The sequence below is a fragment of the Trichomycterus rosablanca genome, chromosome 5 (assembly GCF_030014385.1).
Source record: "Trichomycterus rosablanca isolate fTriRos1 chromosome 5, fTriRos1.hap1, whole genome shotgun sequence".
Classification (NCBI taxonomy): Eukaryota; Metazoa; Chordata; class Actinopteri; order Siluriformes; family Trichomycteridae; genus Trichomycterus; species Trichomycterus rosablanca.
Window position 1 is genome coordinate 32,048,546 of NC_085992.1, and position 16,569 is coordinate 32,065,114.

The 16,569-nt window shown below is 40.7% G+C and overlaps 1 protein-coding gene across 1 annotated transcript in view; it reads left to right on the forward strand.

Annotated features, from left to right (window-relative positions):
• The first annotated feature begins 219 nt into the window (after positions 1-219).
• Positions 220-16,569, forward strand: part of lrpprc (leucine-rich pentatricopeptide repeat containing) — a 69,767-nt gene continuing 53,417 nt past the window's right edge. The window contains exons 1-11 of the mRNA XM_062995983.1: positions 220-395; positions 4,266-4,474; positions 4,588-4,710; positions 5,931-6,052; positions 7,746-7,804; positions 7,912-7,998; positions 8,092-8,218; positions 10,006-10,150; positions 10,289-10,446; positions 13,696-13,801; positions 14,127-14,234. Coding sequence (XP_062852053.1) covers positions 220-395; positions 4,266-4,474; positions 4,588-4,710; positions 5,931-6,052; positions 7,746-7,804; positions 7,912-7,998; positions 8,092-8,218; positions 10,006-10,150; positions 10,289-10,446; positions 13,696-13,801; positions 14,127-14,234 — 1,420 coding nt within the window. The remainder of the gene's footprint in view (positions 396-4,265; positions 4,475-4,587; positions 4,711-5,930; positions 6,053-7,745; positions 7,805-7,911; positions 7,999-8,091; positions 8,219-10,005; positions 10,151-10,288; positions 10,447-13,695; positions 13,802-14,126; positions 14,235-16,569) is intronic.

Genomic DNA, 16,569 nt, shown 5'->3' on the forward strand with positions numbered 1-16,569 from the left:
TTTTCATTAATTAATTGTTTAGGAAACAATGAAAGCGTTTACTAAATAATTTACTAACAAAATTATTGTTTTAGTTTTCCTACACTTGCGTGTGTGGTTTGTTCCATTTCAATTCCATCTCACCTCCCCCCATGTAAATCTACCCGATGGATTCGTCCAGTGACCTTTCACTGATCACGTGGTGCGGACGTTTCTCTTCCACTCTGTCGCAGGTTAAACATGGCTGCGCTCTTAAGATCTGTCCGGTTACTGAAACTCTCCGCGTCTCCTGTGCTGCGGGGAAACACACAGAATCCTGCAGCTGCGCTTAAACGCTGTTACAGCAGAGCAACATGCCGGACAGAGATCAGCCTCAGTTTCAGACTGAACAGTTCAGGATCAGTCCGGGTGAACAGGTGAGTTAGCATGCGCGCTAGCCATGCGTGTTTAGATTCCGCACTGTGGTGTCATTGAGCTCTGAGGACAAGAGCGTGGAGCTCACAGGGATTGATCCTACACCAAATCACTGCTGATGGGTTCTTGTGATGAGTCCTTAAACCACGCTAGTTATATGTTTTATTGCGGAATATTGTTAACTCCATATATTTGGATCAAACATGAGATAAATCTTAAACACGATACATTGATGTGATGGATTTCTGTCTTATTTGTTGAGTCTAGTGTGGTAGAAAGCTCAGGCATGCTGTCTAGAACATAAAGTCTCATCAGGATGAAGATACAGTATAGGCCTCCAAACTTGACCTGATGCATCTTGTGTGTTATATAAGTGTAATACAGTGGATATGTAATCATCCCCTCTCCACCCTGCAGTACACCAAGCAAACAGAGATTAATTTACATTTGCTTGATGTAGTTTTTAATCTACATGTTCATGTCCTTTTTGGAAAATATTATTATAATTATATAATGCCTAATACAAACAACGTGGTTGATGGTGCATTTTCATATAATAAGATTCCTTGCTGCAGTAGCAAAACTTTTTTAAATTGTTTTCTATTAGAATGTAATCCATAACATATGACAGTATTATGCCCTAAAAGAATATGTTAAAGAATGTATTAAACTGTAAAAGTAATGGCATCTTTCTTCATTTTTATTTATCATTTATTTATATTAAGCCTTATGTCAATGGTGTGTTATGTTTACCTAATGTTAGTAATATATGATACAGTTTTTGTACTAAATAATAGTTAAAAATGTTTTGTTCATGAAGAATGTCAAGCATTTACATTTAGCCAATCGGATCGTTCAAGGGCAGTGCAAAAAAATAAATAAACCAAAAATAATCAGAGATGAACACATGGCCGCATTGAAACCTGTAGTTCTATAGACATAACAGATAAGTCTCACCTGTTAATTTAAGGCTTTAAACCACTTATTGCTGCAAATCATTAAGCAATGGAACTGCTATATTTAATCATACTACTTGTATGCTACCTCCTATGACAATTTCCTTTGTGTGAGAGAGCAGTGTGTGCAATGTGTGTTGGCTACAGTGTTTTATCAGGTCACCTGGGTCAAGGTCATTCCTTTTCCATCACATGTACGTTTGTCTGTGTGGTTGTAAGATTGAACATCCTTCAGGCTACTTTTTTAAACCTGATTTTGTGTTCACCAACCTGTCCTAAACAGGGCCGAATTGTGCCAGCCGGGCACACAGGGCTAATTTGAACCCTCCAGCTTTGTAATGCATTATTGAAAGTACAACTACTACACATTAGAATTGTTTCCTCTAACAAAGAATTTAAAGGACAGACACACAAAGGCAGTCTTATCCAGTCTGCTTTTTGATTTAAATTAATGTCCAAGCAAGTCAGGTAAATGTAATTGTGGTTTGCATGTAAGTTTCTTATATCCATGCAAGACCATGGCACAGCACAAACCTCCTGTGCCAAGTCTAGTATTTGTATTAAAGCCCACAATCTTCCAATTGATAGCTCTTTAGCCCTACCCACTGAGCTACCGCTGTCCCTGATTGGACCTACTGTTAAATATTGTAGGGTGCAGTTTGGAACACAGCCCATTTTAATTCCCCTCTTCAAATTCCTTCTTTAGGAAGTGTAGATTTGGTCATAAAAATACTAACTGAATTTTAAAACTGATTCAGCTTTATCCCTAATAAGACTTTGTTTACATCCTTTTATAAGCCAAAATCACTCACCGATGTCTCCAGGAGTTTAATCTTGCAAGACGAATGCACTTGGAAGATATTAAGCTAATAAGCACTTCTTTATACAATTATTTTCCACTATATATATATATACAGTGTATCACAAAAGTGAGTACACCCCTCACATTTTTGCAAATATTTGATTATATCTTTTCATGGGACAACACTATAGACATGAAACTTGGATATAACTTAGAGTAGTCAGTGTACAGCTTGTATAGCAGTGTAGATTTACTGTCTTCTGAAAATAACTCAAAACACAGCCATTAATGTCTAAATAGCTGGCAACATAAGTGAGTACACCCCACAGTGAACATGTCCAAATTGTGCCCAAATGTGTCGTTGTCCCTCCCTGGTGTCATGTGTCAAGGTCCCAGGTGTAAATGGGGAGCAGGGCTGTTAAATTTGGTGTTTTGGGTACAATTCTCTCATACTGGCCACTGGATATTCAACATGGCACCTCATGGCAAAGAACTCTCTGAGGATGTGAGAAATAGAATTGTTGCTCTCCACAAAGATGGCCTGGGCTATAAGAAGATTGCTAACACCCTGAAACTGAGCTACAGCATGGTGGCCAAGGTCATACAGCGGTTTTCCAGGACAGGTTCCACTCGGAACAGGCTTCGCCAGGGTCGATCAAAGAAGTTGAGTCCACGTGTTCGGCGTCATATCCAGAGGTTGGCTTTAAAAAATAGACACATGAGTGCTGCCAGCATTGCTGCAGAGGTTGAAGACGTGGGAGGTCAGCCTGTCAGTGCTCAGACCATACGCCGCACACTGCATCAACTCGGTCTGCATGGTCGTCATCCCAGAAGGAAGCTGACGCACAAGAAAGCCAGCAAACAGTTTGCTGAAGACAAGCAGTCCAAGAACATGGATTACTGGAATGCCCTGTGGTCTGACGAGACCAAGATAAACTTGTTTGGCTCAGATGGTGTCCAGCATGTGTGGCGGCGCCCTGGTGAGAAGTACCAAGACAACTGTATCTTGCCTACAGTCAAGCATGGTGGTGGTAGCATCATGGTCTTGGGCTGCATGAGTGTTGCTGGCACTGGGGAGCTGCGGTTCATTGAGGGAAACATGAATTCCAACATGTACTGTGACATTCTGAAACAGAGCATGATCCCCTCCCTTCGAAAACTGGGCCTCATGGCAGTTTTCCAACAGGATAACGACCCCAAACACAACCTCCAAGATGACAACTGCCTTGCTGAGGAAGCTGAAGGTAAAGGTGATGGACTAAACCCAATTGAGCACCTGTGGCGCATCCTCAAGTGGAAGGTGGAGGAGTTCAAGGTGTCTAACATCCACCAGCTCCGTGATGTCATCATGGAGGAGTGGAAGAGGATTCCAGTAACAACCTGTGCAGCTCTGGTGAATTCCATGCCCAGGAGGGTTAAGGCAGTGCTGGATAATAATGGTGGTCACACAAAATATTGACCCTTTGGGCACAATTTGGACATGTTCACTGTGGGGTGTACTCACTTATGTTGCCAGCCATTTAGACATTAATGGCTGTGTGTTGAGTTATTTTCAGAAGACAGTAAATCTACACTGCTATACAAGTTGTACACTGACTACTCTAACTTATATCCAAGTTTTATTTCTATAGTGTTGTCCCATGAAAAGATATAATAAAATATTTGCAGAAATGTGAGGGGTGTACTCACTTTTGTGATACACTGTATATATATATATATATATGATTAATTTTTCTGTAAGAGGGAAAAACGTCCCCTTATACAGGGTTCTTCAAAATGTTTCACTTTTTATTAAGAATTTCAAAGACAAATTACATCACTTTTCTATAGTCACCTTTTTAATGCCATCAGCAAAAAATGTTTTTGGCTAAGAGCGTAGCCACTGATGCACCGTTGTTTTCACATCATTATCACACGAAGATCTTCTTCCCCTTAAAGCTTGTTTGAGTGGCCAAAAAGGTGGGAATCAGGTGGTGCTAAATCCGGACTATAAGCTCTCTCAGTCTCTCAGACACGACTTTTTGAAGAACCTTCATACATCATACAGACCAGGAGCACTGACTATGACTTAAATCCAGTGTGGTATCCCCTGTGTCCTTTCTCTTTTCTTACAGCTCTGCTGGACCTTCTTTGGCTCTGCGATGCTACAGTGCTGCTGCAGAGAGGAAGGGAGCAGTGAAAGAAGAACCCAGTGTCGCCATCCGCGCCAAGCAGGCTCAGCAGTTTGACTGGGCTCTGGCTAAACTGGACAGCTCAGTCCGAAGAACCGGCAGAGTTACCAAAACCCTGATCCAGCGCATCTTCCATGACATCTGTCGAACAGGTCAGGAATCTTTACCATTTATGTTCAGCTAAATGAATGCTGCAGTTGTGTCCCAGCATGAGCCAATATACTTGAACTCATTCAGCACTGAGAAAACTTTTTTTCCATTTTAGGCTACCCCAGTGGAAATCAAGCTCTTTTGCTGCTGAGGAGCTGTGGCTCACTGCTGCCAGAGATGCCTCTTGAGGAGCGTAGTCAACTCGCCCACCGGGTCTGGGAGAAGCTCCAGGAGTTGGGTAAGAGGGAGTGTGAAAGCATCACTACTTTTACCTTCACTAGCTTAAAACAAAAGTATTTCATTGACTGTTAAGGCATATTGTTTCATTTTCTTACAGTCAAATAAACAGACCAGTGGTTTACGTGTAGTCATGCTGATGTGTACACAATAATGGAAAACCTAGTGCTACATGATTCCCTCTATCATCTCTCAACCTCTATATATAGCAAAGCTGTTTGATTAACTGTGTCCCTATTATTATATTTTTTTCTATATATTTCCTTTATGCATTTTCTCCCCTTTTTCTCCCTTTTTAGCACGTCCAATTGTCCCATTGCATCATGCTTCCCCTCCACCAATGCCTATCCCTGCTCTGATTGAGGAAAACGGAGCTAACCCATGCCCCCTCCGACACGTGGGCAGCATGCCGTATGCGTCTTATCACCTGCACTTTGACGAGTGCAGTGCAGCCTAGCTGTGGGTACGGAGGGACACGCCCTAAGAGCACTCTCTTCTCATCTCTGTGCAGGCGCCATCAATCAGCCAGCAGAGGTCGTAATTGCACCAGTCATGAGAGACTGACCCTATCCGGCTTAGTCCCGCCCATATAAACAACAGGCCAATCGTTGTTCATGTGGCCGCTATGTATTCGATACGATGTATTCGAGATCCCAGCTCTGGTTCCAGCGTGTGTTTTTACCGCTGCGCCACCTGAGCGGCCTGTGTCCCTATTCTTTACATTTTAATGACCAGTTGTAAACAGTTGTTTTTAATCACAGATATGGCAGTATTTATTTTTTTAATATATTATTTAGTCCACGGTATTCTGTATCTCCTGCTGTTAGTTTAAAAGCACAAACATCTTGTTTACAATTTACATGCTGCTGTTTTCAATGTTCTTACTCATAATAGTCGACCATGCAGATAAATCTTTCCTGCTTAAAGCTTTTTCAATAAGGCAGCATCCTAACAGACAAACCCCATTACCCTCATCCGTGACAGATGTTGGTTTTTGCACAATCGATAACAGATGGTTCTTTTTGACTATGGCATGAAGTACTTGAAATCAGTTTTAAGCTTAAATTCATTTGACCAAAGCACATGTTTCCACTGTTTCTTGATCCATTTTTCTGTTTGATTGTTTAGATTTCCTCAGTGGCACTCCCGAGTTGATGTGCTTTTATGAAAGTAACCTAAACTTGTCCTGTAAATAATTGTAATCTTTAATTTTATTTACAGGTGCAACGTACGATGTAAGCCATTACAATGCACTACTGAAGGTCTACCTGCAGAATGAGTATACATTTTCCCCCACTGATTTCCTTGCCAAGATGGAGGCGGCCAATGTGCAGCCCAACAGAGTGAGTACAGTTTTTTTTTTTTCTTCATTAATTTAATTTGTATCACCTCTTCATACTAGTCAGGCTCCTGGTGAGTCAGGTTCCCCCAGAAACACTAGTCGCAAGGCAGGAGCACACTCGGATAGGGTACCACTCCATTGTCAGCCTTTTGCCATCCCCCTCATCCAGATTTAGCCAATCATGTCAGTGTGGTTTCCCAGCAGAGGTAGGTTAATGTGATAGACCGCTGTATGACCCAAGTATACAGTAACTCCCATTGTAGTTCAAGTCACTGTTGGTAATACTAATAATCATTAAAGATTTTAAACATACTGTATTACTAGCTTGTTGATGTGTACTGAATCACAGTTTTATTACTTCAAACTGAACTCCACTGGGACACAATTCGGGTGGTGATGCTGATAGGGAGCTACTACCCTAGATAACTGATTAGACCTGTGAGTCATCTCATATTAGAAAGAAAAAAAAATACACATGAGTTATATTTATTTTAACATGGTGGCTCGGTGGGTAGCACTGTCGCCTCACAGCAAGAAGGTCCTGGGTTCGATCCCCAGGTGGAGCGGTCCGAGTCCTTTCTGTGTGGTATTTGCATGTTCTCTCCGTGTCTGCGTGGTGTACTCCGGGTGCTTCGGTTTCCTCCCACAGTCCAAAAACATGCAAGTGAGGTGAATTCTAGATACAAAATTGTCCCTGACTGTGTTCCTTGTGAACTGATAAACCTTGTGTAACCAGTAAGTACCGTTTCTGTCATGGATGTAACCAAAGGATGTAAAACATGGTGTTAAACTTCTAATAAAACAAACAAAACAGACATTGTTGGGCTTTGGCTAACCCTTCATCCAGAGATGGCCAATCATGTTTGTGTAGGTTTCCAGCTGGCCAATGGCACCTGCTGAGATTTGAACCTGGTTTTCAGTGGCGGTAGGTTCGAATAATGAACTGCTGTATGATGCTTGTTGATGTGTAGTGACAAACAATCAGTGCAGTCACAGTATTTTATTTCTTCAGACTCCACTGGGACACACTCCACTGAAACACAATAATTGGGTGGTGATGCTGACAGTGAGCTACTACCCTAGATAACTGATTAGACCTGTGTCATTTTCTATGGTCAAAAAATAAAACACACAGGAGTTGTATTTAATTTAATATACCGAAATGTAAAACAAAACAAACTTAAAGGCTTAAAATTATATGCCATATTTAGTAAGGCTTTAAAGGATCCAGGGTTTGAATCTCAGTGCTATCTGCTGGTTGGTTCTATGCATGAGCATGATTGGCTGATGTCTGAGGGCCAAACCAGCCTAGCCATTGGGTGGTGCACTTGCCAGTGTGCCCTCAGTGACGGTCCCATGCCTGGATAAGAAATGTAAGGCGTGTGTCATGAAAGATATCCAGCATAAAAACTGTCCCAAGTCTGGTGTGTAGACCAGATCCACTGCGGCAACTCCTTAATACAGTGAGGAGCAGCTGAAATAAAATAAAAAAAGCAATTTTTAGTAAACACTTTATCCTAGTCAGTTGTTAAAACTGAATTGCTATTTTTTAATAACTAGATAAGAATTATGCTGGTCGTTTAAGTATAGGTGCACCACATAATGCACCTGTACGATTCCGCTCCTCTAGCTTGATATGTGCCTGAGCTTTCTACTTTTAATGCTTGTGTTCAAATTCATTATTTTCCCTCCAGGTGACCTATCAGAGATTGATTGCTGCTTACTGTCAGAATGGAGACATCGAAGGTGCCAGGTAAGCCTGCACTAACCTTCTGCAGCATCTGAAATCTTTTATCAAAGAGGAAATGAGATTCTGCTTGTTTACTATTCAGTGACTATAAATGAAACTCTGCCTTACAGCAAAATTCTGGGCTTCATGAAGAGCAAAGATTTGCCCATCACAGAGGCTGTGTTCAACTCCCTACTGACCGGGCATAGCCATGCCGGGTGAGCTGCTTCAGATGGGATTACTTTTGGTGTGTGTTTTATATTCATGTTCACCATCTGGTTATAATCGTTATGCTTTATTTCACTGTGCAGGGACATGGCAAGCGCTGAAAACATCCTGTCTGTCATGAGAGGTGCGGGCATTGAACCAGGTCCAGACACTTACCTGGCTTTAATCATGGCTTATGCCAAGGACGGAAACATTGCTAAAATCAAAGAGGTGAGGGATGATTGCTTCTAAGAATATTATTGAATTCAATTAATGGTCATTATGCTCTAAAACATTGTTGCCCAATTTAATGCAATCAGTAAACAAAGGAACAGCATGCACATACACAAGTATTGTAGAGGGTCAGTGGTTTTGTGCTCAGGTGAATTAGTTTTCTTTCAAATCCTATAGCCTTTATATAAACAAGCAGTGAATACCTCAAAATATTAAATTAGTGAGGTGATACTTGCATATGAAATATTAAGGCTATACTAAATAATTAGTATTAATGTAGTTAAACAAAAACAGGAGTTAAAACTATAGTCGTGTATGGTTAATGTGTAAATCTTTACCAAGCAGATTAGTGTTAGTCACTGGGAAAAAAATCTCTGAATCCATTCATTGATTTCTCCAAACATTATGTTATACAACAGACAACGAAATAATTTTATTATGGTATGTTTTTAAGTATTGTGTGTGTGTGTTGGGGGGGGGGTGATTGCATTATAAGAACAATCTCATGATCTTTCTGTTGCCTTGACTAGGCCATCGAGTGGTTTTTAAATTTGGACAATAGTCATTGTTATGCTGGTCCAGTTTACATTTCAGATGGTTTAATCTTTTTTTTATCCAATAAAAATGTCATTCCTGTCCACAGAAATAAACGGCTACAGGGAGGACACACTTTGTGTTATTGATCAATATGGCCAGGCCATAATGGCCTATAGATAAATACTTAGTATGTTCCCCTCAGTCCCGAACAGTCATGCAATGACATTTTAGTCTGGACCAGCAGGGCTGGCTGTGAAATAGGAAAAGATTAACCATGATGTTCCTGTAATAATAATAATAATAATAACAATTATTTGTTTTGAATTTATTAAACTAAATGTTTAACTATTAGGATTTGTTTAAGGACAAGCATTAATTGGTGTCCTTATTTCCTATATATAAAAACACGGGTGTTCGGGTGGTGCAGCGGCCTCTTATGCTAGCCCACCAATGCTATTGGCTGGTTGGGTGTTCACGCAGACATAACTGGCTTTGTTTAAGGGCTTATGAATGCCTTTTTTGTTATTGCTTAATCACTATCCCTTAGATTTATTAATGAGGTTTTTCAATTTTATTTCAACAAACTTATAGGTGAGTATTTTTAATGCTGTCAGTATTAAATTCAGCTATAGCTGATTACCAGTTACAGCCCTCATTAGACCCGTTGATTGTGTTGCACTAATTATATAGTGGCCAGAAGTAGGTGGATGCTACATCATGAACTTGTTGGCATCTAATTACAAAACTATATGCATTCATATGGAGTTGAACCCTCTTTGTCGCTATAGTAGACTCCAATTCTCGGGTAATGCCACAAGATTTTGAAGTGTGTCTATGGAAATGCTCATTCTGTCAAAGAGCAAATTAACCAAAAGAATTGGCCAACAGACTATATCCCAATTCATTCCAAAGGTACTGTAGAACCATAGAATTGTGATCAGGGCTTGGTGCATGTCACAAGTACTTTTACACTCAATTTATCATAACACGTATTTATGGAGCTTGATTTATGAATAGGGTCAGAGCTCTGCTGGAACACATGAGCTTTTTTACTGTTGCCTCTGTAGCAATTGTATTATTTTACATGGTTGATTTTTTTTAAACACCTTTTAACACACTTAGGTGTGACTGAAACATCTCAACACATGAATTAGTATGATGTCCACATACTTTTGGTCATATTGTGTATGTATATGTGTATATGCTGTGATTATGCTAAATATGCTTTTCTTTGTGTGTGTGTGTAGACTGTGGACTTGGCCGAGAGCAAAGATGCCGGTCTCATGGACAGAGACCTGATGCAGGTGGTGTTTAGCCTGGCGAGGGCTGGTCATCAGCAGTATGTACCTGACATAGTGGAGCGCATGCGGCATGAAAGAGGCTACGTGCCAGGTACTGTGTCTAAAACTAACATCTATGGGGACTGTCAGCGTGTGCATGAGCTACATGTTCGGGAATTGTCTTAAACTAGAGTGCATGAATGTTAAACATTTTTAAACGTTGTCCTTGTCTGTATATGTGTGTACACAGATGCCATGAACCTGTGCTTGAGTCTAACCACCCAGGGTTTTGAGGACACTGCATTCACTTTGCTCAAAACCTTCCCCAGTCTGCAGACAGAATCACAGGATGGTGAAACTCTGGACGTGGGTAATTTTTTCCTGCGTCACTGCGTCAACATGAATAAGGTGAGAAGGCTCGTAAGATGTTCAGTGTTTCATTTGAATACCATCACCTATTCTGCACATGTAGTCTAATCCATCATTATTGGCTCCACTGTTAAAGAGTAGTAAACAAGGGTTACAAAATTCACCTTTTTAGGGAATTCACTTCAAATCACACTGATAAAAAATGAGAAAAGCCCATTTTAGTCTTTAGGCAGATGCAGACATGTTTTATAGTTTCATTTATAATATCCTGATTTTTATGAGCCTGTGATGCCATGTACCTTAATATGTGTCCCATCTTTGAAGGAAAATCAGCCCCATAACATCACAGACCCTCCACACTGAAAAGATCCTGATACCCACTGTAGTCATTCTTCTTTTACACTAATCTCACCTTTTTCATTTCATCTGACCATAGAATGTGATTCCAGTCAAAGTATTAGTAGCATACTTGAGGCACGTACATTTTCTGTACCTGCGACAGTGATCCTAAAGGTTTTTTTTTAGGGCCGTTACTTTCCTCTTCACTGTGTGTGGTGGCAAAACAAAATTGGGTCCTCGTCCAGGCAAGTTTGTCACAGATTTAGTTGTTTAAAAAAATTAATTGTTCTAACTAGGGATGTAACGATACACTCTACCCACGATGCGATGCGATTCATGATACGATTTTTTCCCCCGATTTTCTTTTTTAAATTAAAGACAAAAAGTTTCCTTTTATTATTTGTGCTTATCTTTTATTTATTTAAATAATTAATGTCCTTTTATTTTTGAGGTAGGTACAAACTATGCAAATCAATGCTGTACGTTTCCCGTTTTGTGTAAAAAAAAAAAAAAAAACTGAAATGAAATAAATCCCACATTTTAAATAAATAAATGAATAATACAAATAAAGAAAGTATCCTCACATGGATAAATTTGGCTGGAAAATTTCGAACCTGGCAACCCTGTAGGGACGTCAACCAGGCGAGGTGAATAGCGCCAGTGCCCTCTGCTGTTTAAAGTGAATATCGATTCATTATACATGTAAATCAGTTTCAATCGTTACACATGTGAATCGATTTTTAACTGTATTGTGGTGCATCGTTACATCAAGTTTGTCATTTCTTGCTTTGCCCATGTTAAAGAATAATTAAGAGAATTTGACCTCTGTGTCATCTCCTTTATATACCCCAGTGAAAGTCCTGGATTAATGCTTGAAACTCAGACAAACCCAGAAAGTAAAGCTTTTCCCCTTAATGGGGGAATTTTTTACTATAAAGTGTGACGCATTATGAAAAAATAACCAGATTGTATACAGTATTGTATCACTCACAGCTGTTTGTACCATAACCAGAATCTTCTTCTTCTTCTTCTTACGCCTTACCACCCAACTTTGGGCATAGGCCACGAACAAGTGCTCTCCAGTCATCGCGATTCTGGGCCATCTTTTCCAGTTGTCCCCATGTGTACCCCGACCTCTTCACATCCGCATCTAGGTCACGGCGCCAGCTGTTTCTTGGCCTGCCCCTCTTCCTTTTCCCTTGTGGATTCCAGAAGAGGGCCTGTCTTGTTATATTTGATGCAGGTTTGCGAAGGGTATGACCGACCCACCTCCATCTTCTTTGGAGGATTTCTTCTTCTACGGGCTGCTGCCCTGTTTGATGCCACAGCTCCAGGTTGTTGATAGTAATTGGCCAGTATATTCTTAGGATCCGCCTGAGGCAGGTATTTATAAATGTCTGGATTTTACTCATGGTGTTGACTGTTGTCCTCCAGGTCTCCGCGCCAATAGGCTTCACCATAGAGTTAAAAATCCTGATTTTGATGTTGCGTGGCAGTTCAGACGATCCCCATACATTCCTCAGCTGGTGGAAAGCTGCCCTTGCCTTTCCAATCCGTACCTTTACATCGGCATCGGTCCCACCCATTTTGTCCACTACACTTCCAAGATACGTGAAACTCTCCACTTCCTCTAGTGCTTCTCCCTCTAGCCTGATAGGGGTTATGTTGTTATTGTTAATTTTGAGGATCTTGCTCTTCCCTTTGTGTATATTGAGGCCAAGACGTACTGAGTGAGTTGCTATGGTTGTGGTTTTCTCCTGCATTTGTTGGTGAGTGTGGGAAATAAGTGCCAGGTCATCAGCAAATTCTAGGTCCTCCAGTTGCAACCAAGGTGTCCATTGGATGCCATTCCTCATTTGGGCAGTTGATATCTTCATTACCCAGTCTATCGCTAACAGAAAAAGAAAGGGTGATAGTAAGCATCCTTGTCTAACTCCTGTTCGTATGTGAAATGCTTCTGTGAGCTGTTGGCCATGTACCACTTTGCAGGTCATTCCCTCATGAGTTCCTAATGATGTTGGTTATCTTTTCCGGCACCCCATAGTGTCTCAGTATTCTCCAGATGGTCTGTCTGTCTATACTATCAAAAGCCTTCTCGTAATCAATAAAGTTGATATACAGAGGTGAGTTCCACTCCAAGGATTGCTCAAGGATAATCCTTAGTGTTGTAATCTGGTCTATGCAGGATCTACTCTTCCTGAATCCTGCTTGTTGTTCTCGAAGATGTGGGTCGACCACGTCCTTCATCCTATTTAGGAGGACTCTGTTAACCATAACCAGAATGCAACACATTATTCTGCTGGTGTATCTGTATTTAGTCAGACACTGTCTGTGTTGCCTTTATGATAACATCAGGTTAATGTGATGAAATGCTAGCAACGAAATATCACCAAGCCAAATTCATGGGGGGGGGGGGGGGGGGGGGGGTTGTTATGACTTCTGTTGTTGCACTGATTCAAACTTTAACCAAGTAAGATATTTTATGTAAGAATTAGATCATCACTTGAAACAAACATACAGCATTAGTTATTCAGGGCATTTCAGCATTCTTAAAGTTTTAATGGGTCTAAAATGCTTTTTGTGTTATTTAAATAATATATTGCCTTAAATTTTACGCTGCAATTAATTTGTCATTGGATTCTTGGATTGCTTCCATTTTGCTCATATTTAAATCATATCAAATAAGTTCCTGTTTCTAAAGTCTCTCAGTGGTAAATTACGTGAGCCCATTATCCCTGGGATCCAGGGTTCAAATCCCCATCAGTACTCTTGGCCGGTTGGGTGTCTACACACAGCAGCTTAGCTAACTAAAGGTGCACTTGTCAGTGCACTCTCAGTGCTGTTCCCAAACCCGGATAAAAATAGGAGGGTGCATCTGGTTGGGCGTCTTGTGTCTAAACTGTGCCAAATCTAAAAACTACAAATGACTGACGTTTATCTTTGTTACAGTCACCTGAGAAGTTGGTTGCTTTCTGTAAGGAGCTGAAGAATTCCAACCTGCACTCTGCACCACTGCAGTTTACACTATATTGTGCCCTGGAGTCCAAGAACACAGGTGTGTATGTGTGTGCTCTGAAATCATTAGTTACATCATTTCCAGGTAAAAAAAAAACACATATGTGCATCCGTAGCCCACTATTGGTGAGATGGGGTTCGAATCTTAGCAGTGCTATCATCCGGTCAAACATTTGCACAGACTTGATTGGTTGGGTGGGAGCTTCTGAACAGCTTAGCGTTGGGAGAAAATTAAGAGGTGTAAAACCAAAATGATCCACTGTGGCGACCTCTAAATACAGGATCAGCTGTGAGGTGGAAAAATAAATGCATTCAGAATCAAAATATTTATAAAAAAGGATAAAATATTTTCCCTTATTTTAAAGCTTTGGCAGTAGAAGTGATGAAGAAGATGAAGGAAGAAGGTCTTCCGGTTCGATCTCACTACTTCTGGCCGCTGCTAACAAAACATCAAAAAGACAAAAACACACCAGGTAAGTCCTGATGCTCCTGTGTCATTTCTTTGAGAATTAGTTAGACTAATGTAGTCTAACTTTGTAGACTTTGTCTACATTATTGACAAACAGACAGGCTCTCGTACATAATTCTATTGTTGAGTACTGCGAATAATTACTATTATTTGTCTACAAAGAGGGACAGAATGTCAGTGTGTATGGGATTGTGAAATTAGGAGGAAAACATTATAAAAGCAGTAAAACAGGATGCATGACTTGGACCTTCTCGTTCAGGGTTGTGCTCATATACAGTGCTTGTATATGAGCACATGCATATGCATATACCGCTTATCACCTGTTAGTGTTGGGTTCCCGCACAGAGAGCCATGCTAGACTTCATTTAACTCTGGACCAGTCCAGGAGATCGCAACAGTGGCGGAAGGAGACCTTGTCCGACCTTCCCTCCCTTAAACACACCCAGTCGTGTTTGTGTGGACTCCTGGCCAGTTCATTGGCTCTGCTTTTAGCATGCTTTTTGCAATGGTGTGCTAGCTCATTAGACCTCACCATCCAAGCGCCCCTCTCCTAACATGCTTTTTGGTAACCTGGCTATTCTACACTGACTCAAGTTGTGAGTGTGTGTAAATGATTATGTGACTGGAGGGTGTAGCTTAGTGGTTAAGGTACTGGACTAGTAATCAAAAGATCGCTGGTTCAAGCCCCATTACTGTCAGGTTGTCACTGTTGGCCCTTAACCCTAAATTGCTTAGGCTGTATACTGTAAGTCGCTAAATACTTTAGCGTCTGCTAAATGCTGGAAATGGAAATGGAAGTATTCTACAGTACTGAACATACAGTTCTGGTCAACATTATTGGCACTCTTTATTTTTGACATACCTGGTCTATTAAAAAGTGAGCAGTGAAACCTCGTTGGTCAATGGGAAAGTTTCTATGATGCAGTTATTGGCATCCATAAAGCGATTTAAGTCAGTTGCATAAGAGAAACTATACTCTAGCAATTTAACACAGGTTAGTATTATTTCACAGCCAATTAATCATGTGACTTAAATAAAAAAGCATGTACTGCAGGTCCCTGTAGAGTCTGGTCACTCTTGTTTATTTTTGGATATTGTTAAAGATATTGAGCTGTCTGGACATTTAGAATAATTGTTACTAAACCCTGGCGTTCCCTAGTTAGACTAGAAAGTTCTTGAAAGTTCCATGAGCTGTAATCCTTTTAATAACGTTACGCAAACTAGGCTGTGTAGATTCTGGGCTCCAGCCGCTAGCTGGTCATTGACTTTAAATGATCTTTTTTTACCAGCAGCATTAATTTCTGTTATTGTTTAATAAGACAATCATTAACTTCTATCATTTGTTGTAAATACAGCCTCAGCAGTCTTACACAGATTTCCCTAGTTATCGCTTATCCTTATAATAGATCTTTTCACTTACTCTCTCACACACACACATACTCTAAAATAGTAGTGTGTTGTGTTTGGTCGGATAAAGCTCATCTGATGGAATGCAGAGTGACTGGTTCTCATGTAAATGTGAACGCTCTGAGGGAATTCACTTTGGATTACTCGCACGGCTGTGCACGGCCATGAAATATTAAGAGCCACCGTCCACAGGTGTCACTAGCGGGCAGGCGCCCGCCCAACCCCCCGTCCTTCTCCAACAAAGGATGCGAAAGCACAGAGGAGAAACAGGGAAAAGTTAGCGTTTTGATGAGGTGTGGATTTGGGCAGGGAAGTTTGAGAAAGCATATGCTAGCGCTGTCTTACCAGCTGTGAGCAAACAGTACTTGTCGCTTTAGATCAGCCAAGACGTTCTATCGCCTTGACACGGCGCGAGAAGTACACACCGGTCCCTTCTCTTCCACCAGTGGCCAGCTTTTAGACTCTTCCTAATGCTTTTGTCCATCTGTCTGTTCTGTCTAGCTTGTACATTCATTCAGATTCATATTTTATACCCTTGATAAGAGAGTTTCAGCTACTCAGCACTGATTTCTATTAATGTTTAAATTAACATTGAGGTTATAAGGGTACGTTTCAAAGACATCTTGTTTTCTTCATTGTACACTCATCTTGTTGCTTAGCATCACTTTAACACAACTGTGATCCTGGCATTAAAGTTAAATATTAGTTCCTCACTGTAGCTGACTGTTTATTGTACTGATAGGTATCCTGGGAAAGAAGTCCTGAATTTGGACATTTTACACTTATACTGTGTAATGGTTAAGAGTCTGAGTTCCAGAGGTTTAAATCCTGTAGGGCTCACAAAATCAGAACGTACATGGCATTATGTGAATCTAGCCATTGGCAGGGACACATATGATTGCACCCTTAGTGCTGATCCCAAGCCTGGATAA